This window comes from Exophiala bonariae (assembly GCF_035927105.1).
Source record: "Exophiala bonariae strain CCFEE 5792 chromosome Unknown scaffold_12, whole genome shotgun sequence".
Classification (NCBI taxonomy): Eukaryota; Fungi; Ascomycota; class Eurotiomycetes; order Chaetothyriales; family Herpotrichiellaceae; genus Exophiala; species Exophiala bonariae.
The window spans coordinates 609,001-635,448 of record NW_027042487.1 but is presented as its reverse complement, the minus strand read 5'-3'; the positions used below and the strand labels follow the sequence as shown (position 1 = coordinate 635,448).

General features: G+C 50.5%; 7 protein-coding genes across 7 annotated transcripts; 3 read left to right on the top strand and 4 right to left on the bottom strand.

The window, feature by feature from the left end:
* Positions 1–646: 646 nt before the first annotated feature.
* LTR84_002217 (uncharacterized protein) lies at positions 647–2,046 on the top strand (the record flags this gene model as incomplete). Its single annotated transcript, XM_064845831.1, has 5 exons — positions 647–866; positions 950–1,015; positions 1,079–1,261; positions 1,320–1,481; positions 1,541–2,046. 5 exons carry the CDS (start codon positions 647–649, stop codon positions 2,044–2,046), a joined length of 1,137 nt encoding a protein of 378 aa, XP_064706685.1.
* Positions 2,047–2,458: 412 nt separating this feature from the next.
* On the bottom strand, positions 2,459–4,666 carry LTR84_002216 (uncharacterized protein; the record flags this gene model as incomplete). Its single annotated transcript, XM_064845830.1, has 1 exon — positions 2,459–4,666. One exon carries the CDS (start codon positions 4,664–4,666, stop codon positions 2,459–2,461), a length of 2,208 nt encoding a protein of 735 aa, XP_064706684.1.
* A 943-nt stretch (positions 4,667–5,609) lies between these two features.
* LTR84_002215 (uncharacterized protein) lies at positions 5,610–9,333 on the bottom strand (the record flags this gene model as incomplete). The annotated part of the gene is made up of 3 exons (XM_064845829.1): positions 5,610–5,948; positions 6,030–9,129; positions 9,176–9,333. The coding sequence occupies 3 exons, from the start codon at positions 9,331–9,333 to the stop codon at positions 5,610–5,612; spliced, it is 3,597 nt and encodes a 1,198-aa protein (XP_064706683.1).
* Positions 9,334–11,115: 1,782 nt separating this feature from the next.
* LTR84_002214 (uncharacterized protein) lies at positions 11,116–13,026 on the bottom strand (the record flags this gene model as incomplete). Its single annotated transcript, XM_064845828.1, has 3 exons — positions 11,116–12,348; positions 12,398–12,604; positions 12,676–13,026. The coding sequence occupies 3 exons, from the start codon at positions 13,024–13,026 to the stop codon at positions 11,116–11,118; spliced, it is 1,791 nt and encodes a 596-aa protein (XP_064706682.1).
* A 2,988-nt stretch (positions 13,027–16,014) lies between these two features.
* LTR84_002213 (uncharacterized protein) lies at positions 16,015–17,373 on the bottom strand (the record flags this gene model as incomplete). The annotated part of the gene is made up of 1 exon (XM_064845827.1): positions 16,015–17,373. The coding sequence occupies one exon, from the start codon at positions 17,371–17,373 to the stop codon at positions 16,015–16,017; it is 1,359 nt and encodes a 452-aa protein (XP_064706681.1).
* Positions 17,374–18,134: 761 nt separating this feature from the next.
* LTR84_002212 (uncharacterized protein) lies at positions 18,135–19,052 on the top strand (the record flags this gene model as incomplete). The annotated part of the gene is made up of 1 exon (XM_064845826.1): positions 18,135–19,052. The coding sequence occupies one exon, from the start codon at positions 18,135–18,137 to the stop codon at positions 19,050–19,052; it is 918 nt and encodes a 305-aa protein (XP_064706680.1).
* Positions 19,053–23,296: 4,244 nt separating this feature from the next.
* On the top strand, positions 23,297–24,304 carry LTR84_002211 (uncharacterized protein; the record flags this gene model as incomplete). Its single annotated transcript, XM_064845825.1, has 1 exon — positions 23,297–24,304. One exon carries the CDS (start codon positions 23,297–23,299, stop codon positions 24,302–24,304), a length of 1,008 nt encoding a protein of 335 aa, XP_064706679.1.
* Positions 24,305–26,448: the final 2,144 nt, after the last annotated feature.

Below are 26,448 nucleotides of genomic sequence, written 5' to 3'. Positions count from 1 at the left end.
GAAACCACACGCTGACTAGGCGTTGTTGAACAAAGTAGCTCAACGACTGTCTATGGAATGGAACGAAGTGCGAATTTGCTAGCACGGATGAACTTTCAACAGTGAAAGCCCAACCGGCATGAGCACGGCAGAGCCTCGCGATGTGGTCAGCTGTGCAGACTGTGCCTTGCGAGCTTCGTGCAGTAATGGAGTGGTAATTTACTGGTGCGCTACTTCACAACTAGGCTGTCTCGGAGGTTATGGACTTCTCATTAAACGAGAAGTATCTCTGTCAAGATGCTGCAGAATATAGTGTCGAAGGCCACCCGACTTCTCCAATATCAGACTGCACACCTCCTGAACATTGAGTAATCAACTGGCTGCCATTCAGCACGCCCCATCATCACAGCGAAGCAGCTACATAAAGATTGAAAGCGCCATATCTCTCGTGGAGTACTACTTACATACGATGGTTTGGGGCAGAAGCAGAAACAGAGCTTCCGAACACACCCAGCCTTCTCACTCCCCCCTGAGTAGAGCTATCAATGAATATCTTAGATCAGCCGAGCTCTCTGACGTGCCAAATCCCAGCTCGGAAAGACATCACCATGAGAAGCTATGTTACTACCTACCACCTCCAGTGTCTGCGCGAGCCGCCCCCTCAGACATGCTTTCAGGACTTCTCCTTGAAGACGCCCTCCTGTTCAATGCAACCAAAAAGGTCAGCAACACCCCAGACAAGCTGCTCTTCTTGAGCATCATCGCGGGGATATGGGTTGGTTTGGGCGGCGTGGTCGCTGTGAGTGCTGCAGGTGGTGTTCCTGAAGATGTGCGAAAGCAATGGGTATCGCTGCCAAAGTTCTTGATGGGGTCTTTTTTTGCATTTGGTATGTGTGCACGGCTGTCAGGCTCCCGCTATGGACAATGAATGATTTCGTAATACAAGTGGCTAACACATAATCTCATGTAGCGTTGCACTTCATCGCCCTTTTCGGAGGCGAGCTCTTTACAGGCAATACCATGTATCTGGCCATTGGTAGGCAAAAACCAGTCATATGTCCTTGAAAAGAGACAAAGGCTGACAATGGCTCGATGACAGGCTGGTTCAACAGGGTGGTTTCATTCCGCTCACTCATGCTCAACTGGTTCGTGGTCTATATTGGGAATTGGGCAGGCTGTCTCCTCGTGGCCTACTTTCTCGGCTACCTGACCAACCTTTTTGGCTCGGAGCAATATAGAATCTTCCTCAATGAGATTGTGGTTGGCAAACTTGAAGCTCTTGGTCAGTTCACATTGAAAACCCGATCGCATTTGTCGTCAAACTAAGTTCTTTGATCTAGGATGGGGCGAGATCTTCCTGCGCGGAATTGGAGCAAACGCCATGGTTTGCATTGCTCTGGTCATGGGCATTGCTGCGCGCGATGCAGCGGGTAAAATAATGGCACTTTGGTTTCCTGTGGTTGTCTTTGTGCTATCTGGTTACGAGCATTGTGTTGCAAACAGTAAGCCTACAGCCTACCACCTACTATATCCGGGTTCCTAACATCCTCCTTCCCGGTAGTGATATTCTGCTCTCTCGGACTCATGTACGGTGGACATTCCACAATAGGCAGGCTGTGGTACAACCAATCTGCTGCGGTCTGTGGTAATATTCTTGGAGGAGTCATCTTCATCGGTCTGGTCGCACATCTGATGAACCACTGGTCTTCGCCCATTTTCCAGAGCGTCCCTGGAGCGGGTACACTTGCGGCGCAGGACGTCGAGAGCTCGAGACGGGCCAGAGACGTACCTGATTTGCATCCGGCCGACATCATAGCACGAGCAAGATGTGCCGTAAGTGCAAGGGCGGTGCCGGCAGTACCGGCCACACAGGGGAAGGAACCAGAGGTCGATCTCGAGATGGGAACTACTACCCCGACGGAAGTTCCTGCCATTCATATCAGCGTTCCTGAGAGGCATGTAGAGAGATGCCCGTGTCAGGACATCCCTGTTGGAGGCCATGTCGAGGCGATGGAGCGAAGGAAAGCAATTCGTGCGATGCGCGAAACAGAGAGTCAAGTAGCATGATGTCTGGTCATTCGCTTCACTCCTATCGAAAGCGTTGGAGATCTGCAGTAAAAAATTAAAAGCTTAGGAGACTTCGCTCATGGGAGCTAAAAGCCAATTTGGGCATTAGACCATCCATTGATACAGTGAGACCCACCACCTAAAAAGGGCAACGGTCTGACGAAGCATGCTTCGCCTGATACCACCAAAGGGCAGAGCTTAAGGTCGATCGATGAGGGAACAAGCTACTTGCGGATACCTCGCGTTCCTAGCTGGTCACATGTACGGAGACTCCGTACTGATTAAGGTGTTCCACGCTGGAAAGCAGGGTAAGACTGAATTTAAGGGCTCAGGTTGATATCCAGGAAGTGGCTCGAGGTCGGATCGCGTAGTGGTACATCGAGGTAGTCTCATTCTCTGCATCTTGACATGATCATCTGTTGGCTTCGCTCGTACATCGCTCACACAGGCAATCACCTCCGAGCACGGCTTGCAACCGTGCTCTTCTCTCTCGATAGTCCTTTTCGTTTATATCCGTGTAATGGTTCCAGATCTCATCTCCCTGTTTGATGCCACTCCACGCAGAATCACCAGTTTCGCTTTTAGTAGTATCTTCGAGTGCTGTGTTCCAAACCCTCTGAGTTACAACCGTCAGGTTCCTCACTCCGGAAGGCTTCCATGTAACATTGGGGTTGCAGCTATGGTTCGCTAGGCACCATAATGGGTGTACGGCTGCGACTTCAGGTTTGCCAGTCCAAGTCGATTGTTGAGCATCAGCGACGCCGCGAAATTTTGCGAACAATGTCTGCACGGCCCACCAGTCGTACTTTTCCAACCAGGTTGCGCTGTACGGCCGACACTCTGGACGGGAATGCATCAGGATCTCGAACCACTGAAGAGGGAGCTCGATGTGATGGCGCACACTGAAAGGCAGTGTGCCCTTCCCTTCTAGATCCTTGTTGAGGTTGTTGACATCAGGTGTCGGTGAGAAATCCCCCCACAAGTATTTGATCTCGAAGAGGTCTAGAGGGTATGTCTCCTGCGTCTCGGCCATCTGAAGCGTCCGGGATAGTAAAAGAAAATAAAGATCCCACTCAGGGGTAGTTGAACTTTCAGCCCGGCCTAGAATATGTATGTCATCGTTCCCTACTGTGCCTGGACAGAAAGGGCAGGTTTCTGGGGGGTAGCCTTCCTCTGTCTCTTCATCTTGCTCATTGGGAGCGTGGTAACGTGCTGTCGCTACAGTATGACATTCCTCCGAACAAAATGGAAGGTTGCAGCCTCCACAGTACCGTCTATCTGTGGCTGGTATGGGCTCCATATCTGCTGCGCAGGCATCGCAGAGCGCCTCTCCATGTGGCCGTATAGCTGTAAGCATCGAGCGTTCCTCGAGGATTGTTGAGCCCGGTTCAAGGTCTTTATTTGCGTAGAGTCCCAATTGCGTCCATTTCTCATCGCATGCAATATCTCCTTCGCCAGCATTAGCAGTCTTCACTGGTGGGGCAAGAGCAGGTAGCGTGGACAACCTGGCTTCCAAGGCAGGAGCCGCAATTGCTAATCTTTCGTTGATATCCCGCAATGCTTCCTGACCCATTCTGTCCGGCTCATGCTCGTTCCAGGGATATATCTGGCGCTGACTCCAACCGAACAATGGGAAAGTGACAGAATCGCTCCTCTCGAACTTGCTCAACGCCAAACGATCCAGTCTTTTATCTAGGTCTTTCATATCGACGTGGAAAACACACCAAAAATCCTTGAATAAGTCCACCTTCACGATCAACTTCCTCAGTCTCTTTCCTGCAAGCTCTTCATAAGATTCATCCCCCGATTCAATCTCGTAAAGAAAACCGCGGTTGACAAGTTTGTCGAACCAAATCTTCGCCTGACTATCACAGCCCAGTATCAGTGCAGACCGGCACAGCAGCCCTAGTGCTTGGGCGATGGCATCCATGACCCAGTCACGGTGCCTCCAAGGGTTCGTACTGCTCCATTCGCTGTCATTGTAGCTCTCGGTCTCGTCTTGATCATCCTCGCCTGCGGCCTGGTTATCATTGTCGTTCATTACCACACCTTCATCCGCATTTTCATCCAAATCCTCGGGATTGGTCTCATGACCATGGATCTGGCGAAGTCTCTCGCCATCCCGTGTGACCGGCACCAGATCACTATCCGAAGACCCATCCCAAGCAACAAGTAGCAGAGTATAGGCAACATAGGCGTCTGCGAGCGCGAGGTCCGCATACCCCAGTGCCTCATAAATTTCAGCCCTGTCCAGTATCAATTCTGGTGAGATACCATCCACTTCAACGTCCTCGTCATCGTCCTCATCAATGTCATCACTACCGTCACTTTGCCCTTCCCCATGGACGTCCCGCTGGCCATCAGCCCTGGATCTCAACTCGGCACCAAAGCCCTTTAGCCTTTCCGTGCACAAGTGTCGCGCCAGCAGGAGATAAGCGTACTGCAACTTCCTGTCATGCAGACCCTTGATATGCTCTAGCGTGAGATACTCACTCGGCGTCTGCGCGAAGTCCGCGAGCCCGGGTCCCGAAATCTCAGACAGGACTGCTGATATGGTCCGTCGAAGATACTCCGGTAATGCGGACCGTGTGGCCGTATGAGAGTGGTCTGATTCGGCCATGGAAATCCTCAACCAAAAACACTAACTAACTAGTTGTGCTTCTGATCGTGGCTTACGTATGGGTAGGTCGTGACGCAGCGCCTGATGAATATTTCGTTCTTGGCGGGATCGATGCGGTTGTTGTAACTAGTTAGTCGCCGGCGTTCTCGTACGTGTACGCGTCTGTTCCCGGGGTGGGTATCAATTTCTCAGCGACAATAATAGACAAGAAACCCAAAAACCAGGTCATATTCATGCAAGTCGACTTACTCAATCGCAGTCCGTTTTCTTGGCCCACTACCTATTTTTTTTTTAGGTACCGACGAGTAGCTACAGAGCAATTCAGCAGCGCGAGAGGCAAAATTGCCCAGCGTTCAGCGTTCAGCGTGTGCGGCGCGAGGCTCACCGAAACACCGCTAGCCGGTTCGGTGATTGTAATGACTGGAGAGCAAGTTCTTCCACCTCCGCCCAAATTCCGCCTCTTGGACCGTATGGGAAGCACGTATTGACAAGGAAATCAAATCCCGATAAATGGGTACCTAAGGGGAAAATTTCAGAGGACGGGACCCGACTCAGTAATTAGCTGAACTTCCGACCGAAAGCGGCAGCCTCGATGACACAGCCTCGCCCCATCAATTTAGCCTCGTAATTAACCAGAGCAGCTACGCAAGTATGCCGTTCAATGGAGGAGCTATAATTCTACGCCACCGATGATGTTTTCGTCTTCTTTTCCCTACCTAGCCCTACTTTATCGGATGTACTAGGATATCTTTAGACTTTGACCAGCGAGGATCAATTATTTCATGGAATGGCATAAATGAACTAGTTAAGTGAGTCGAGGACTGGTTCCAGGAAAATAATTATTGTTGCGCTCAGGCAGTACTTCTGGAAAGCTACTGGCTTGTTGCCGTCGTATACTCCGTCTATCGCTCAAGCCGTAAGCGCCAATTTAGGAAGTTGCACTTCACATATTGGGAATTTCCGATGCGAGATTCGGGAAATCCCCATTATTCGAGATCTTCCACGTATAAGCATTTGGCCATCGATTCTCTACCATAGTCGTGGTGTGGGAGATGTTGAATGAAGTTACATGAGCTGTGCCCCATCGTGAGTCAGCATGAGCTATGGTGTAGATTAGGCGGATTGATGGCCATACCAAACAATTGTCATCCACAACAATGCCTCCCTCCTGACCAGCAACGGCTTGCCCACCAATCACCTCGATTTGGCCTCGTTGTAATGCGATGGCAAACCTGGCAAGCATGCCCTCCTGCATGACACCAGAGATGTCAGCGAAATGGTTCTGACGAGTAGCTTGTGTTCAAATCATGTGTAGGCTAGACATGACCCATGTCCTGGCTAATAATGCTTCCATTGAACCTACCATCACGAATTCGTTGCTTGCACTATGTCGTTGCTCCGCAGAATTCTGACCGACGATTTCATCGCGGCGATGCATTGCACGGCAACTCGTCAGTCCTCGTGCACGTACGTTTTCGTCTTCACCGGCTTCGTCTGTATCGTCGTCATCACCATGCCTCACGCGTCTGGTTGGTCTTCGGCGACCGAAACGAAGTGAACTATGAGTAGTTCCTCCAGGATTTGCAACGTCAATTCCACGTTTAGCGTTCTCACGTTCTCGACTCTCGCCACCGATGCCGAAAATCTTGACCGTGTTATCAATACCACTGCATGCAATCATGGGCTCGTAAGGGTGGCCTTGTACAACGTTGACAATTTCGCCATCACCTTCCAGGATATTGACTATCCCCATGGTCTTGCGGTCCCAGATAAAAAAGTGGCCATCATCAGAGCCACTCACAATGTACTCGTCATTCAAGCCGTAGTAGTTGACGTCCTTGATCGTGCGGCTGTTGCAATGTCCCTTGTAGACTTTGGTGTGAGAGGAGTATGGGACATCCAGATTGACTGACGCACGTTCGTGAGATCTAGTAAATCCTGGACGACGGCGAAGAAAGAACTGCTGTGGGCCATCGTCGTCATCGTCGTCCGAATCAGAGTCGGAATTTCTCTCATCAGAACTATCCCCGTCACTACCGAGTCTGTCACTACCACCATCGTCTTCGTCATCTTCTTGGTCATCATCCTCGTCTGGGTGCGCGTCTTCAGTCGGGATTGCAGCAGTGTTACCAGTCGACAGTCCTGAAATAAGAGGACTTCCAGCATCATCATGAGTAGCTGTCGGCAATTGTGAGGGCTCCTCAAGTGAAGCTTCTGCAGCACTTGTGGTTGTCACAATCTCGATTGCTTCTAGTACGCGATCATCCTCTTCGTCCTCTTCCAAGGTGATGTCTTCTTCGGACTGATCAGTGGAGCCGCCTGTGATTTGCTCCGGTAGGCCACCAAAGGCTCGGTTGACAAAGTCAAACGTCACGCCCAGTGCAGCACGTAGGAGCAGAGATCGGCCGATTTTGACGCCCCAAAATCTCGCGGCTGCACCCTTGTCCATGAGGCGAACAGTAGTACTGGAACCTGAGAGGTCAATCGCATTTTCAGACATACCTTGTCTTTCTTCCAGTTTGATTCCTGAAAGCGCCCTCACAAAGGCCATGACAGCAGATTTCTCACTTTCAAATACTGATCTTGTCACATCTCTTTCGAATCGATTGGCATCAATATCAAGGATAGGAGTGTCTTCATCGGCTAAGCGCAACAGATATGACTGTAGCTTTGGCACAAAGGTCGCTATGGTGTCGTCTTGATCTATTGGGAAGCGGGAGCTTTCGGCACTTACGTTTGCAGGTCTCCTGAAGCCTTGTAGAACAGCATCCTGACCACCATCGAGCCACAATAGAATTGCCTTCAAGAAGTCATAGCCAAACTGCGACCTTTCAGAGATGTTCTTTCCCTCATGGAGTGAGAGTTTGATTTGATCAAAATTAGCGAGATGCACATCAGGAGCTGCACTGAGAGTCTGAAGCCGTCCACCAAGTGTCTTAGCCAAACACCCAGAAGCCTGTACAAATCGCCAGGTTGCTTGACGGTTTCTTCGGAGCGTGTTCTGTATGATGACATCCTCCTCTGTGGGATTAACGGGATAGGTCCAGTTGCGAATGATCTCATCCATCTGTGGAAGGAGAGATACACATTGCCCCAGAGCTGCAGTGAAGGCTGCTCCGTATGGAGTCAATTCCATGGAGTTCTCCATGGTCATTGCCACATCTTCCCGCATCATGGATGAAAAATCAAAAAGGGTTTTTCTCAGTCGGACGATGGCACTAGCAATCCGTTGACTGCATTGCTGGATTTCAGCCAGGGCTAGATCATCATGTAATGTCGATTCAGGAGTACCGATCGATCGTGTCGAACCGAGGGGTAACCCTTGCACTTCTGTTGTGTCAAAAGTCGCCATCAGAGCGGTCTGGCCATTCTCTGACTGATCGTCTGGCACTCTTCGCAGGCGTCTACTAGGGTATCTTGCATTGTTCAGGCTACTGGATGAAGCATTTCCCCTTTCTCTTTTCCTCTTACGGTCCGAAAGGTCCCGACGCCGAAGAGCTTGGAATGCTTGATCCTGCCGACGATCTTCGTCTCTTGCATCTGGAGATTTGACGATATCGAAACTGTAAATTGAATCACCTGACCAGGAGGCAATCATGTCATTCGGGTTAGCATCACTGATTTTGCAGGCTGTGATATGGCCACTATTTCGTCCAGTCATCCTCCGTTGATGATTGGGCGCGAATCTTCGAACACACTTGGTTGCTGTAGACATCGCCTCATCTTCCATGGTCCCGACCACGGGTTTCCGGCCAGCGGGTCGACCAGCTTCGTATTCGACGTCTCGGCCTAGCATACGCCGATCATGCAGGAAACAGTGCAGATGGGCACCACCAAGCGCGATATATTGAGGCTGGCTGGCTGCACAGGAGATGCTGTTCAGATCTAGACCATATCTCTTGTAGGATATGAGTGGCGGTGGTGTGTCGCCTGCGTCAGGGTCTGAAACTCCACGGAATCTTGCAAAACCTCGCCCACCCCTGGGTGGGGGATAGGCGCTTGATGGTTGTCTCAAGTCCCACTGACGCACCTCACCGTCTTCTGAACAAGTCAAGAACAGGTAGGGACTTGATTCCGTCACGATCCGTTTGGCACGATCCGCATGACTTCGGTATACCCGAGCATTGGTATTGGCCTCGTTGAGCCACCTGGCGTGACGGAAAAAGCTGTTGAACCTCCTACTTCTTGTGCCGGCGGAGAAGGCGGATTGAGATGGATCGGCTTGTGTGGAACCACCGTATTCGAGATCAAAAACACGCACTTCAGAATCCCCGGCACAAGTCACAACGGTTCGATCAGCAGAATGGGGCATGAATTTGACGGAGAAGATATTGGCCCGGTGGCCGGTGGAAACACTGGTATTGAGGGAGAAGGTGTTTGGGAGGCCGGAGGGATTGTAATCCCAGATATTGAGATAGGTATCATCAGAGCCGGAAGCGAGCAGATTGCCACTCGTCGACCAACTGCCAGAGTCAGTGGTCGCAGCATACGGACGCAAGAGGTACAGACCTCAGAGCATTGACGCAGCCAGTGTGAGCACCGAGCTCATTAACGATGTCTAGATCCTCGGCCCACGCAGTATGCCCGTACAAGGAATTGACAGCGTGGTGTCTCTTGAAGCCTCCTAGTGACCGCTTCAGCAGTCGGATATCAAAATTGTCACCCATTTGCGAGCTAAGCGGACTAGTCAGGGAGAAAAGTCATGCAAGAGTGAGAAGGCCCGGGGTTTGCGAGCCTCGGCTTCAACAGATCGACGTCAAGATAGTGAGGCTCGTAGAGTGTACTTAGTAAGTGACGGAGGATAGAGGTCAAGCCAACGTGGAGCTGGCTGTGTAGTCGGGAAGTCCCGATGGTGGCATGTGGAAGTCTGGTAGGGAAGGAGGGACCACGAGGGACTCAGACTGGTGGCAAAACCAAACCTAGCGAGACTGGCGGGTGCAGATGGCTGATTGGATTGGGAAACAAGTGTAGTGGGAGGGTGAAATTCGGAATCCGGAGAACTAGCAGGAAAGGGTTGAAGTGAGCAATCAGCAGTCCAGACTTACGACGAGCGATGAGGTTAGATGAGAAAGTCGCTGAGTGATGGAGGGCAGCCATGTTTAGCCTTCACCGCCGTCATCAACTGGAGTCAAAACCGAGGACATAATAATGAGGGGAATATTTGAGCTGAGCCACTGGCACGTGAAGCTCCACGGCAAAGCTTGTCTTACTACTCGAACAGTGTACTCGTAGCTGATAGCGCAATGCTAGTGACCTTCTGTCATTGCTAACGTCACATATAATGTTGCAACACTTCGAATGATATCATCAACCCTTCCTGCCCTTCAATGGCACCCAGAACCTAACCTACGTTGGCAATAGCTCACGCCTTCAACTGCTTGGATACATGTCCCTGCTCATACATTCTCCAGGGTAGGTAGTCAACTAGTATTTCAAATTGCTCACACAAACACTGACCATTTCAATCCTTGCGATGCCATAATCCGCGGCATGTCCAATCTGGTCCTACTACCTGTAAGGGTAGAAATCAATTTTGGGCAGTGTATTGCTTCGGAGTAGCCACGCCCATGCAAGACTGACTCGACATCCGAGTGATTTACACTGATGTCTCGAAGGATTTCAGGTCTCCTCGGTACGTACTAGGGGTCATAATGTCGCTTACTCGGTGCTCGATACAGTTTTCCACGGTACATTGGCATGGATGATCCAACGCCACTCGTGGGTACTTAGCTGGAGCTTGAAGCTCCTCGGAGTCTTGTTCGCACCATAACGTTGTAAGTGCATTAGTCGTTGCACAAGTCAATTGGGGATACTTAATTCCTAATCTATAGGTCGAGACCTGTCCCAGTTTAGCCACCATAGTCACGATCGCTTACTTCCTTCTGATCTCACCATATCATTCGACAGAAAGCAGTGATTGCATACACTAGTATCCCACATCTGTCCGAATTACGAGGGTGCAAATAAATTCAACTTTTTGAGCCAATCTTCAACGGCTTAGTCATCAATCATCAACATCATACGGCCATATCGAAAACACCAGAACCTTGTTCTGTCCATGGTTCCGCAGAATGCGCTAACCGTATCCACCGACATTACATAAGTCGACCGGTGCCGTGACCCTGCACCTCAGTCAGAACCAAACGCACCGTACTCCAGACTACGAGGTCCTCTGCAGGATTCTGTGGACCCCGCAGCCTTGCCAGTCGTCCCTCACCGGTAACGGACATCTTTATAGTCCAGAGGCAAACTTGCCCAACCAACCAAAGTTCATTTGTTTGCCACCACGGCGCACAAATGCATTTTTAATGCTGGCCCAACCTTCGGCGGCAGGGAAAAGCCGCGAAGAAAACAAGTCGGAGATCGCACCTCAATGGTGCCGATTTGTGTATACGATCAGCCAATGCCTGCCCATCTTTTCTTTTCCCAACCCAGACCGGTTCGGTCCTCTAACCCTCATCGCTTCGCCGCTTCTTGCCAACAAGTGTCTTTCTAACGCTCTCCATTGCATTGATTGCACTCTCGATCGAGCCCGCTTCACTAGCCAGCTCCTGCAGCATTAGTTCTAGCTCTGTGCATTTTCGCCTCAATCTGACAATTTCCGCTCTAAGAGTCTCGACAGAGTCCGAAGTCAGAATGAAATCGTTTGCCACAGGGGTCGTGGAGCTAGAGACTGTCCTGGTCTCTGGAAGGGCTTCCTTACCGGACTCGAGTTCCTCTACTCGCCTCCTCAAGGATTCGCGTTCGGCTTCCCAATTTTCACGCTCGTCCCTGAATCGACGAGCGTCGTCAGCTCCTTTGAGTTGCAGTTGACTCGACATGGCCATGATTTGCCTCCATTGAGCCCCGTCGGCTGAAGATTGTTGATGGACCTCGTCGCGTGACTTCATCAGGTCTCGAATCTGGCTCTCCATACTTTCCACTTCCTGTTGTAGACGAATCTTGTCCTCGGTTAGAGTGTTGATCTCATGGTCCGAAACCTGGGATTTCTTATCCAGTGCAGTACATCGTATCTGGGACCTGGAGAATGCCGCTAGTAACTGATCGTGCTCACGCTGCAGCGTTTGTAGAGCAAGTGTTTTGGTCGAGATTTGGTGTTGCAGATCTTGCAGATGTGTATGATGTGCTGCCGGGGTCGCCGTTGGTGAGTACTGTGCAGATCCTGAACTCCCAGTGCGTGCAAAATGCGCTCCTGGAGGAGAAGGTAGAGCTAGGCTAGATGGATGCGATTGCATGGGAGATTGAGCAGACCCAAAAATCGAACTCGCCGACGACGGGTGTGGTGATTGGCCAATGCCTGTGACCATATGCTCGTGCTGCTGACTTCGTCTCATCTCGTCTGGTGGTATAATGGCGGGGAGTGAACGATCAAGCGGTCGCGGAGTCGACTCAATAGGTTGATCGGTAGGTCTCCGGTGCATGGCCTCCATCCGAACAGGATCATGAGAAGTAAGCGTCTTGCGAGGATCATTTATAGACGGAGATGCTGCGGGGGATTGGGCGTGTAGGGATAGACGCCGTATGTCGTTTACGAAAGGGGTTGGAACCACATCCGACAGGGGTGGCAACCCTGGCCTTGTGGCGGTATTGTGATGGATGAGGCGAGTGGTGTTATGGATTTCCCGTATGCTCCATGCAAGTGACTCTTTGAGGCCTAGCTTACTAAGTTCGGCTTCGCTGTTCTTGTCAGGTCAGCCATATCCGATGCCCCCGCGACAAAACACCACTCACATCGATAGGACTCCTGGTACTCAGTGGAATGGACAGGGCCTGGCTTATCTCCGCCTGGAGATCAAGAAAGCCTTTCACCAAGCCCACTATCAGACTTTCTGTATTGTAACAATTGTGACAAAGTCCGGAAGCGGGCCGATGAAGGCCACTTTCTGTGGGTCTTCGTGCAGAGGCATCTTGGTACTCCGGGTAATCATAGCGGCCGGACTGTAAGATAGGCTTTGGTCAACAGATCTGCATAGGGGGCCAGGGGTAGAAACCAGTACAGTGGTACATACGTAGTTGTTCCCTCCATCTTTGCGCGTATCCACCTCGCCATCAACTCTTTCTGGTATGTGTTCCAGCCGTGGCCGTTTGTCTGGTATCTCAGTGGCGTCGTCCTGGGGTGGGCTAGAAACGGCCGACGGCCAGAACTGTCGGGCATACGGGGATGATAGTTCGGAGGCAGAACGCTGGGGAGGGCGATCCATGGGAGAGTCGCGCTTCAGAGGGGTCAAGTCGAATGGAAATGGAGCTGGGCCATCGTGTCTGCGTGGTTCAGGTGCGCTGATGACACGGGAGAGCAAGAGGCCGGAGGGCCCAGGAAGTTTTGACTTGACATCCTCAGGCTCGTGGGAAAAGCTGTCCATCACCTCCCTTGAACGCCCGCCAGGTTCGAATCCGTAAAAAGCGAGAATCAGAGACGCCAGACAACATTTGAGAATTGGTAGGGTAGAAGGGAGGACAGGAAGTCGCAGTTCAGGTAGGGCTTTGAGGTTTGTCGAATGGCGACGATGAATTGAATTATGCAAGACAACGGGCGCCAACAATAAGGGAAGAAGATTGCATGCTTGCACCCAGCAGACAATGCCAGTGCGAGTACATACCTATGCCGGCTAGGAAGGTGATGAGATGGAGTGCGACTAAGGAAGAAGGCGGCAGGTTGAGGCGTGATGGTTGATGACGATCGCAGATTGGCCGGCGGAGATGAAAAGCAGAAGGCAAGCAGGTTCGGAGAGATGCATACGAATAGAAGGTTCGGAAACACGTTTCTCGAAGGGGATCAGCTTTGGACGGATACTAATTTGGACTGGTCGCAGCAAGATGATGGTTGCATGGGATGATGATGATGGGCCTCGAGGATTTAGTGAGAACGTGAGAAGCAAACTTGACGGAGGACTCGGTACATGCCTTAGGGTCTCCGTTAAGGTACCTAGTTCGTCTAGGTACTCCGAAGTCAGTGCTGAGGTACCCTGGACACCGGCGATCTTCAGCCTACTACGAGAACTACAAGTCCACGCGCCAGGGTTGGTGATTCAATATTATGATTAGTTCGAATCCGCGAATGGTCTGCTACTTCTCATTGGCCTATTCAGGTCGTCTAAGTATTCCATGTGGTCGACAAAGACTCGTACAGGAGTCTTAGGTTGGTTGAGATTCGGAGAGGTACGAGTACTTACTCGTAGTTACCTAGCAAGGTACTTATCATGAGAGCCATAAGTACCTAAGTAAGCTACTCTGACTCTTAGTGTTAGGACTCCCACATGGAGTCTCACACTACCTAGCAAGTGATGAGATTCGCCTACACCTACCTAGGAGCTTACCTACTCGTAGGTACTCGTACTCGTAGTTACCTCCCTGGAGTTTAAAAGGGACCCCTTTGCTCCTTGGTGCTTTGCACAGTCATACCTCCCATGACCCCCCACCTTGAAATTGCGAGTGAGGGGTGTGCCTTGCGAGCAAGGATAGGTCGCCATTCGACACCTTGGCTGATCGTACGTAATATCATCCCCGTAAACACGGCGATGAAGGTCATCTGGGCGTTCCTGCAACCCTGTTACCAATAATGCGCCCTCCTGGTCGATGGAAAAAAGTTGGAAGACCTTGGGTAGGTGGAGAGTTGTCACTTGATCCTGCTACGAGTAAATGGGCCAAGTCTTCAATTAATAATACTAAGCATCGCGTGGCCCACGCCGAGGTAGCCCGTCCGCAAACGACCACCTAATTGGGTGAACCGATGCCTAGAAAGCGCCGCTGGCCTGTCGGTGCCCGCACCCTTCCGTAGGTGGCTTTTTTCACCCGAATTATGTAAGGAAGGCACTAAATACCCACTAAATTACCAACACCCGTGCTATCAGGCTACGCATATCACTAGTGACCTACCTAGGCACTTCTCCTCAATGCTCAGACACCCCAGGCCTCAAACCTCAGCTCCTTGGGAGTTTAGGTAAATACGACCAGGGCGAAGCCTTCTGATGACGATGACCAGCACCATGGACCGTTTCTGGCTATTGTGCTTCTCGACCTACGTCGCAGCCATGATACGATCTCCCTAGACATGGAAAGCCGGCTGTGTGCATAAACGTCCACAGGGGCCACTGACTCGGTGCACACAGCGTATGCATAATTGCCTTGGGCGCCTTACAACATGGCAGTCATCGAGAGACTGGCAGCTGGCGTTAGTTCGCTGGCTTTGACTTCCATTAGGGACTAAGTACTCAGTACGGAATGCTCGGCATTGTTCTCCACGCTCTCCCTTGCGGAAGCGCAATGAGTGTGCATGAGTTCCAAGTACCTGCTGCGACTGTCAAAATTGGCTTTCTGCTTGTCAACTTGTTTTGTTTGACTATCTAAATAGTCTGGTACATATAAGAGGTATCTCTCTATCCAGGTAGAGAGCAGCGATTTTCTTTACACATATGGGTTAGGCACTGCTGAGCTTGCCTTTTGGCTCTACACGGCTTTTCAAAAGTACTACTACTCCGTGATTTAGGCCAACCGCGCGAGCTACTCGACTGTTTCAATGATTAGGAACTGAGTATGTAATGCTGATAAAGAGAGAAATTCAACAAAACAGTTGTCTCTCTCTACTGAGCTTCACCACATCGCTCTCAAAATCATTAATCCGTTTGAAGCCCCTTTGCATGCCTGAACGTTCACATCTGCGGCCACTGGCCTGATCAGTTATCCTTTGTCATAACACTGCAGGCTCGCTCTCCGAGACCGTGACCGATAGCAGGAGATTTGGCTCATGCCCCAAGTCGAGGGTCTGCATGTCAACCACGATCGGAAGCAGACATTGTCGGAAGCAGGCATGATCCCAAGTTGTATTATCAATGTTGAGTCATCGTGAAACTCCCGCGGGCCCCCGGAAATGTCCTGACCTGAGTGGGAAGCCTATACTTAGCTGCCAGACCGTAATCCAGAAAGGGTGGGTGGCTGTACACCATGAATCCCATGTACGCTTTTTTCCAATGCATAATTCACTTCTTTGAAGCTCCCCTGTGGTAGAGACATGGCAGGGTGATGGAACTCCCTCACGTCACCGTAACAATGCGATTGTGTTCTCCTCGCAGTCTAATCCAAGAAGGTAGAGGCCTGCCGATGGCCCAATACTAGCCTTAACATTGGTCAAGGAATCGGGATGCAATATGTCCAACCAGTCGCCCCTCGCAATCGTACCTGTGTACTCGTGAGGTGTTGATGCCGGGAAGATCATTCAAATAACTTACTCGTACAACAAAATGATCACCACAGGGCGTGTAGCTTCGGCTTAGACCACGGCTTTAGAGTTGTTGGTCACGAATCTGCGTCGCACGCTTATAACTTGACCCAAACTCAGATCGGTGGTAGTTGCCTCAATGTCGATCTTGCAAGTCCTCCCAAATTCCTCTCCTTGGAATCATCTGGTGAGCTTGTAAACCCTTATCCTCAACCGTCATCAGTGCCTTCCCGATAGACTCGTCAATCCATTGCTGCTGCCGCTGGAGGATCAGGCGTTCCAGGGTCCTACAGATCGAGATCTCCTGTAGCAGGTGTTCGCAATGCATGGAAAACATTGCAATCATTTCCCCAATGGTGGCTCCTTCATGCCTCCCGTCAAAAACCCTCAGCGTATTCATGCAGATCTTCAGTCGCCGTTCGATCAACTCGATGGCATGACTCCATTCCGAACCCAACGGAACCACAAAATTCAATGTGGTGTCTCCTTCCGGCTCCACTCGATTCAATGTGATAGAGCTAACATTCGTTTCCCAATCGCTGAACTGCCTCCTCGCCACAGCGAAGGCGCCCTGGTCCTTATTAATCTCGTCGAGCTCCTGCAAGCACTCAGCCAATACCGAAAGGGGATCGAAGTCCTCTTCGCCGCCACTAGAGTTTTCGTCGATCCATCTTCTGAGGCCTCTAAGGTTATCTCGTGCCCGCCGATCTCGCTCAAGGGACTCAATCTGTTGACGTTGCCTGTCAAGATCTGCGTGGTGGCTTTGGAAATGAGACTTTATGCTCTTCTCGTAGCTCTGAAGTGCAACAGTAGAACCTGTATGCAACAGGGAAAGTTGAAGTAGCTCGTCGCTAAGTCGTGAGCTTTCAGAAGCTACAACAGTTGACCCACTGGGATTTACAACAACCCTGGAAGTGGTTGTCGATACAGGCTGTTTCGCTTTCTGCGGACTGAAGTGTTGTTTGTATGAGTCGAAGTTTGGCCGCGTAAGTGCTGAAACATTGGTGGTTGGCGCATTCTCACTGTCCTTCATTACTCGACCAACCGGCCTTGACTTTGGTAAACTCGACCCTTGGGACGGTGCCGTTGCTCGAATAGACGCATGCGCACTCAAGGTTCGCTTGTGCTGTTGTGCTGAAGATGATGATTGCATTTGCGTAAGGCTCGCTCCAGGAATTTGCGAAGCCTGTTTTTCTTTGGATGCATGAGTACTGAGCGATGGTTTGATGACCGCACTCGTAGACGCACCCCTCGTGTGCACCGCTAGATTTCGACTTGGAGTATTTGTGATCGTTTTGGCTGCTCTGGCCGTTCCAGCCCGTGATGGATTTACGTCTGCTGTTGTAGCAACAGGTTTCGTTACGTTCGATGAATCCAACTTGAGCTTTGTTTGAGGTTGGACGGGCTGGAGCCTTTTCACAGCTGTAGGACGTTCATTTCCCTGCGCACATGTGGCCGGCTTGCTAGGGGACGGAATCCGCGACTGGAAAGACATTTGTTACATCCGGACTCCGGGGCTACAGAACCAGTAAACCCAGCATGTCAACTTAAATGGTGGAATGTGGGGTGGAGTTCAAGTTTGAACTCGAACCCCGGATTCAAGTTGTTTACGTTTCCCGAATAGGTCGTAATCATCGAGTCTTGGCAACGACCACCACCTCCCACTACTCCTATCAACTTGGACCTTCATTGTCTTCCTACATTCTACACTCACTCCGGAGACCCAAGTCTATCCTCCGAGAGTGAGAGACCGAGTGTTATTTAATGCCAGCTATGATACTGCCTGTTTGAAATTAGGAGCTTACGAGTAGGTATCCGAGCCCTCCACTCACCAACCAGCAAGACCTCTCCGTGAAGATAGTCCTCACGTCGAAGTCCGTGTATAAAACGGAGTTTACAGGGGCGAACCTTTTCATTTTGCTTCCTTCATCGATGCCAGGGCTCAAATCATACCTAGCAGGCTTATTACCTCCCCATTAATTCTCATTTTCTCACTTGCAGCCCTTGGAGGCCTAATATGGGAGATGACACTTCGATCAAATGGAGACATGCACCTCATGTCTGACATTCTCTGGCCCGTATTCTGGACCTGGGCTGGTATCAGTACTATATATGACATAGATCTGTCCTTGGAAACCCCATGTTATCAGCATCTTTCTCGGCCTCAAAATTTTGTCAGAAAAGCTGGAATAGGTGAAACTCGTTGTACAGACCTCACACCCATTCGTTCGCTATTCACAGTTGCTTGATCCCACCATGGCCACCCACCAGACACAGCATGAGCTGTACAAGGGAGATGGCAAAATGAAATTCCTCTGGGACTCGGGCAATGTTGGGCAGATGTACGCTATTGTGGAACGACTGACCTTGAAATTCGCAGAAAGCCTGCTTCGTCAGGCAAAGGTCGTCGATGACACATCGGACTCGAAGCTTATCGTCCTCGACGAGGCCTGCGGTACAGGGGCTGTTTCGGCAAAATTGCTTGACCTTCTGAGCGACGATGCCCAGGGTAAGTTGGATCTCACCATGATTGATGGGTCACCAACAATGCTCGATCTCGTCCACAAACGCATTGAATCAAACAATTGGGGAAAGTACAACATAAAGGTCATCCAAGTGGACGCAAACGACACCAAACTCCCCAGCGCGCAGTTCACACACGTTTTCCTAAGTTTCGGGCCGATGATTTTCCCAGACCCGCAAGTTGGTCTGTTCGAGATATATCGCCTACTCAAGCCCGGCGGAACAGTGGGATTGTCAAGTCACTCGAAGATCGGATGGATCTCTGATGTGATAGCTGCGTGGAAAACGGATCCTGACCTGCCACCCTTCCCAACGAATGAGGGTCTCGCGGGCGTTGCAGGCCCACACCTCAAATGGAACGAGCCCGCATGGATCAAGGAGACGTTGGACAAGGTTGGCTTTGTGGATATCGAAATTGTCTCCTGCCCTGTCTATCACGTCGAGTCCAATGCCACCGAGACTTTCCAGATTCTTCTTCCAGGGACTGTGGGGATGATCATCAATACTATGTGGACCCAGGAGCAGCGGGATGAAATGGGCCAAAAGGCCAAAGATGTATCTGTACGGTATATACAGGAGAAGTACGGTGATGGCGACCTGGGTTGGGATTGGTGTGCGCTTTTGATCACGGCTCGGAAGCCTGCTCAGTGATTTAGGTCGATGGTTCATCACTCCTTTTCGCACTCCGACGTGCCTACACGAAGGAATGGTTATCCGCGATAAGGCTACATAGATTGCTCGATTTGCAGGGTGAATAATCCATAGCCTCTAAAGCTTTCTGAGGTTACAGATGCTAGGGCATCAACCCATATCTATCCTGGTATGATCAATCTAGACGGACTCCCTTGAATATGCTCGAGATCCAACATGGCTCATCGCTTATTCGACAGACAAATCAACAACCTCGACACCACTGAGTCCAACCACTTTCAGATCTTTTCCGACCGTAAGGCTCTTGCTCACACTCTTCACATCACTTGCCTCTACGATCTCCACCGACTTTCCACCCTGCAACGGCCCGTTGACCCAGATCTTCAATCCATTGAAAACATCACCATCAGGGCTCTTTAGCGACGGATTGACAGGAATGACAGCCCCAGGTCGAATCAACAATGGTAATGTGTCAAAGCCATGTGTTTCCGTATACCACCGACCAGCTTCGTAGGTCTTCTCCCGGTCGAAGTAATTCCTCCACTTGGCGTCAGATGTGCCGCTCGAGTGGGGGACATAGAAGGTGACCTCTCCATCCTTGCTGAAGACTGGTGCGACCAGTAAACTATCACCAAGCATATATTGTGTGTCGATGTTCCATACATTGGGATCTGTGTCACCAAACTCAACCAGCATTGCCCGCATGACTGGCGTGCCAGACTGATGACCTTCCAACGCCGCACGCAGTAGATAGGGCATCAGTGTAAATTTCCTCTCCACGCTTTCTTTCAGCACTTTGGTGCAGGCCTTGTCTTCGCCGGGGAAATGCTCCTCGTCATATATCCAGGGAACGCGGTAACTAGAGCTGCCGTGTAATCTGGAGTGGGAGCCCAGAAGTCCAAACTGAACCCATCGTTTGTACAACGCTGGATCTGGAAGACCCTCGAAGCCACCAATATCATGCGCCCAGAAGGCGAATCCGGAAAGCCCAAGACTGAGTCCACCACGAAGCGTCTCGGCCATGGCTTCAAATGTACTCTCGCAGTCCCCACCCCAGTGCACCGGGAACTGCTGGGAGCCTGCAGTGGCAGATCTCGCGAAGAGGCAAGCATCCTTCCCATGGGATGACATTGTATCGTAGACGACCTTGTTGTAGATGTATGCGTAAAAATTATGCATCCGGACAGAATCGCTCCCGTCATGGTATTTCACCTTTTTAGGGTTGAAAGGAATTCGCTCACCGAAATCAGTCTTGAACGAGTCTATTCCCATATCCATAAGTCTCTTCAGATGGGCAGAATACCATTCTGTGGCCGCTGGATTGGTGAAATCCACCACTGCCATGCCCGCCTGCCAGTTGTCCCATTGCCAAACTGTAGGACGAGAGGTGTCAGACCGCATTATGAAGTAGCCATTCTTCTTGCCTTCGGCAAAGAGGGGTGATGCTTGTGCAATGTAAGGATTGATCCACACACAGAGCTTAAAGCTTCTGTCCTTGAGCCTCGCAAGATACCCTTTGGCATCGGGGAAGTTGTCAGTATCAAACTGGAAATCGCACCATTGGAAGGACTTCATCCAGAAGCAATCGAAGTGAAAGACATTGAGTGGGATCGAGCGCTCCTTGAACCCATCTAGGAAGCCTGTAACTGTTTCCTCGGAGTAAGATGTGGTAAAGGATGTGGTAAGCCAGAGTCCATAGGACCAAGCAGGCGGCAGACCAGGACGTCCAGTGAGTGCGGTATATCGATTTAGAATTTCTTTCGGGCCGGGACCGGCAATAATCATGTATTCAAGGGTCTCTCCTTGAATGGCAATATTCACACGGGTGGTTCTTTCGGACTGGATTTCAAGCATAACTTTCCCAGGATTGTTGATGAAAACGCCATAACCTCGACTTGAGATATAGAATGGGATGTTCTTATAGGTCAGTTCGCTAGATGTGCCTCCATCTTCGTTCCAAATGTCGACAGTTTGCCCGTTCTTGACGAAAGGACCGAACCTTTCGCCCAGTCCATATATCTTTTCATTCACGGCCAGGTCCAACTCAAGGAGGAGATAATTGTCTGTGTCTGCATACATACCCTCGGAAGGATCATATCTTGAAGTGTTAGTGTTGGAGACCACTGCGATCGATCGGAAGGAGTGGCCTGTAAGCTTCTTAGACTCTTGAGTATAAGAGAACGCCAGTTGATTTGCGGCAGTATTTATTGTCAAATCAAGAGGTCCATTGGAGTGAGTCAAAGATCTACCCTTGGTCTCAGTGGCTTTGGCATTGGATTTCGACTCGAATAGAGGGAAGTGCGGACCAAGATCTTCCTCGCCAGTCCAATGTGAAAAACTAGCGGCAGTCACTCCTTCAATCGGAGATCTGATCGTCGCTGTGACAGTACCAGTATTCAAGGTGTCACCACGACGGTTTTGTGTCTTGGTTAATAGGAGGTTGACCTTGTCATCGTCGACTTGTAGTCGTTCCACGTTTGTCATCCAATCGATCGTCACCCCGGACTTATTTCTCCACATTCCTTCTGTGAACTTCATTTTGGCCGCTTGGTACTCTTTTCGGAGAATGTCTAAGACGAGAAAGCCAGGAGCGAAAACAGACACAGCATGAACAATATCTCACCGGAGCAGCCTACCGATATGGCCTATCCTGAATTGGATGGAGCTTGAGTACGATTACTTGAACCGTATTTATATACCTGCTTATTGAGTGTAGATGTGTTGAACGTTGAGAATCCTTTTGGTAGGCACATCTTGATGGATAATCTGTCAGGTATCTTGTAACCTCAGATCAGGACAAAGTCCGGCGGGGATGGAAATGATTGCGGTACGGCTTCCATTCTCAGAGCATTTAGGCAGAATTCCAGGAGACGGAGGAAGCCGTTGGGCACTTCTTCAGAATGGACGCACACGGTTCTTCTACTTCCCAATCATCCCAGTTCTTGGCTGAACATCAAAAAGGTCATGTTGACTCTCAAGTGTTGACTCTCAAATGCGCGCCGATCGGAAGGTTCCTATAAGAGTGAGTGACCGGAGCGTTTTGTTACCGTGCAAGGTTCGAAAAGAATGAATCTTCCGCACTGAGTTACACTTTTCACGCAGTGGAGAAGCCTCCCAGTCAATGAAAAGCACAATTGTTCCGGTACTCATCCCGATGCTATGGAAACTTAATCAACAATTATGATTCCAATTGTGTTGATTGGGAAGGGGCACCGCTGGAATGGTCAGCTTGATCCCACGTGAAGGACCCAACAATCCGGTAGGGGGATGATGACAAAAAGCGCATCGAATGCCTCTGGAAGGAATGGTGGAAGATTGAATCAGTGAGCCCAGCAAAGACTTTATTGAGTGCACGGGCATCCAGCAGCCTGGCTGGAGCTCAATCTGGTATACAGCAGGAGAAATACACAAAGCATGGACCAATTTTACCAGATTTTCGGACGAAAAAGCACATGGCATGTAACGTGGAGAGGACTTTCTGAGGCATTAGATGGGGAATGTCCCAGGAGAACGGGCGTGGGAAAAGAAGCGAGCGTTGAATGAAGGAAGATATAAAACAAGCATGCATCTCAGCATCAGATTTGGATGGAAAATCTATACAGAACCTACTCGAAGTGACAATCTACAATCTCCAATCGATAACTGATAAGCGAAGCGTCTTCCCCCCGGCCATTAATTGACTGCCTCCCACTATCCCCGATCTCTTAGGTGTCTTATCTCCGACTTCCAGGCCCTGAACCCTTGAGCCAGCCTGCCTAAGAAGCCTAAGCCATCTAAGCGTCTTACCACCGACGAGGGTACCGAGTCATTCATCGGGCCTTTGCAGCTCCACCCAGCATTCCTCGAGCCAACCACAAGTTGAAATCGCAAGGAACTTGGGCTCGCTGCCTTCACTGAAGTCCATCGACTTTTGGTGTCAATCATCTTTCTCACGACATCACTTCCACCAAAGGTGTCTGCCAGCAAACTCAGAGGCATCTTCGCCTCCGGGTGTTGCTGGTCTTCATATTTGTGCCATTTGACCCTGGCTGTGACTCACATTGCAACCAACGGCCACAACCCGACTTTGGTCACCCTGAGATTCGTCAGGAATGCTGCAAACACTCTCCGTCTCCTCCCACGTTTCACACCGTCGGCTACGATCAGAAACATCAATTTTCACACCGCCATGCTCATCTTCGAGCCCATCCTTAGTTGATCTGTTCCTCCGCTTTCAACACCTCCGGCCATCGCCGTCGATCACCATGTCGACGCCGTCAAAACCCCCTCAAAATGCCTCCGCCAACCCCGGCTCCCCCGACCCAGTCTCGTCTTCGCCACTTTTACCTGCTGAGATGATCGAATTGCCTCCATCCCCTCCACTGGAAGAAGAACGCAGTCTTTTTTTCTCGCCACCCGCCATGTCTCCAATCCGAGCCTCGTTCGAATCAGCTACGAAGCGCAGCCCAACCCCATCACAGTTTATAACCCCCTCGAGACCACGCGCTGGTTCTCCCCAAAGAAGAATGAGACCTTTGTCTGCAAGTGGAATTGCTGGAATGCCTCCGCCTATGCAGCGAGCGCATTCCTCACCAGGCGTAGATTCCTCTGGCCGATATGTGACGCCTTATGGATCCGCACGAAGACCAGTCTCTCCCTTGCCCATGGGCAGACGGCGAAGTCCTTTACGATCGTCTATGGAAGAGCCGTATCCAGGAGTTCCATCTTGGAGTGGCTTGAACATCGAACCAAACATTCCTGAAAACGAAGAGCTCGAACTCTCCGAACTGGATCTATCCCAACCATCACCTATCTCATCCTTCTCCAACGCATTTCCTCGATCTCGACGAAGAACCACAAGCCCTCTTCATCAGAGTGCTAGTGCTCCATCCTTACATTCTAGAGCTATGAGCCCTGGTGTCTCCGGAAGCACATCCCCGCTCCCCTTGGGTACCGCTCATAGATACAGCAATGAGCCATATCCAATGTACTCTTTCAGTTCCGCATCCTCAATTCCGAGTACGCCAACATCGATCCGATCCCGATCACCCTCCATCAGTTCCCTCGAGACGATTGAAGACATTCCTGACGCCGAAGAAGCCGCCATGCTTGAGGACGAAGAAGGAAAGCCTAGGACCGAGGATGGCGAGCCGAGAAGGGCTTCTCTAGAAATCCGGGGAAGCAATCTACGAAGCAACAAGGAAAGAAAACGATGGTCTGTCTGCGGCGCGGAAAGAAGAGCAGACTTTTCTCTAGAGCCCATCGAAGAATGAAATCCTGAGAATAGGAGGGCCAAAAGTGGCCTTGGATAATTTGAACAGAGCTTCGAGCGGAACATCGAATACCACGAGTATGTCCCCTCCAAAGTAGAGATGAAGTACAAGTCTCTAAAAGAAGTCAACGGGCAAGGTTATGGGAACAAATTTGCGGAAATGGAAAAAAACGTCCCTCAATGGTAGGGATTGACACAGGGACCGGCACCAGTCGACATCACCAGAGATACCCAATGTTTTATGTGCAGCAGTGTTTATTATGCATACCGTCGCTTTTCTTGAAGAAAAAGCTGACCACAATCGTTTTCAAGAAGTCATGGATGACATGAGGAGCCTCAGTTAGTAACGCGGCACATGTTCATCGTGAAATGAATGTATTATTTCACAACATATTCTTGTCCTTTGGCATAAATATCATATTTGGTCGCAGTAGACAGGTTTTTAAAGGAAAACGTTTTGTAAGTCACCCATCTGGCATGGAGGCCGAGTGCTGTTCTCGAAGCCTCGAAGCCTCGAAGCCTCGAAGCCTACGAGCGTAAATACCGAAGAACCACCTCGCCAGCTAGCTAGCTACCTGAGGTTCCCACCTACGTACGTCTGGCATCCCATCCTGCGTCGGTCTTTGAGATGACCCTGTTGTTGTAACTAGTGCGACTCTGGTGACAAGGCCATCATTGTGCACCGTGCCTGCGCAGCATAGTAAATAGCCGGCCAAACTAGGGCAACGTGGTATCAATGATCCAAGAAGTCATGGCCGAAAAGCCATCAGCCAAGGTCCATCAGCGCGACTGTGACGCGAGGTGCGCTGCGACTCTGCGAGAGACGCGAGGTGAGCTGATCGATCATGCATTCATTCATTTCGCATGTCAGGGAGTGTCCTGCTTCGACAAGCTTCCTCCCGCACGGCATAGCAGCATAGCTCTCTTACCATGCAAACGCAATCTCACGGTCACTGGCATAATGGAGCAATCCGCTCAGCCTGCTGGAGAAGGATCCAAATACTTCTGCATACCAGGGTATCCTCTGCTGCTCTTGCTGCTGGTGGCCCGACGTCCAGGCGGCCTCGACAATGGGTTGAAGTTCGTGAGTCCGTGGTCCGACATTGAGCATACAGGGGAGAGCCTGCTTTTCACTCTCGTCTGCCCTTCGTATCATGCGACTTCGATCCGTGAGGAGTAGAGCACGAGTGCACTACTTGCCAATTCCCATCACACGTCGGAAAGTACCAGGAAATGAACCCATTATTATGAGTGCCGAAACAGCCATTTGGGGCTCTAATTCTTTGCGTGTGGGGGTTGTTCAAACTCACATGGGGACCGAGTATCGTGTCGACACAACATCAACGCTGACCCTTTGACCATCGACGTGTTTCGGTTTCAAGAATGGGGGTCAGTTTCGTATACAACTGCTCGTAAAATCCGAGTGGTTGATTTCTTGGCCTCGACTCACCTCGATAGTAAGTACCAAGTAATTGGGTTCTAGAAAAGACGATGTTTCAAGTGTTCGAGGACCCAAGCTGTTCGCGGCTTGCGATGCAAAAGTGACAGAGAGACAAGAAAAAGGAGCATCATTGGGAAATTGGATGTTGGATTTAGCGTACCTCCCTTGATTCGAACTCTCACGGGAGGATGTTCGGACGAGGCTCCACCAACCGCGACCCGAGGAGACGAGGCTGACTCGGACTGGCCGGTCCCAACTTTCAGGCCGCGGAACTTCGAATGGACGAGGTAAGGCAGAAACCCTAATAGTGACGATGACGGAGCGAGGCCCATCGAGGGTACCAAAAATAGAAAATAAGAAGTTCGATAACAGAGGATAATCAGTGGTACCGAGTACGGAGATCTCTACCCTCGCAAGGCGCGTCATGAGTGAGGCACAGAACTTACAAGTCCATTGAGCTTCCTGGAGGGTGGATTATATTGACTCCCCTGTGACGCTATTTCTATTGTCGTCCTCTGGAGCTGGGCACGGAGTACACCGTACTTTACCCATGACTCCGTCACAGTGGAGTCTGCTTGCTTGTGTGAGTCGAATGCCCAGAAAAGAAACTTTGAAACTCTGAGAAAGGCGAGGACAAAAGCACTCAAAGGCAGATTCCAAGCGATGTTCCGTCAGTGTAAAGGGTGGTTGGGTCTTGCTGGAAT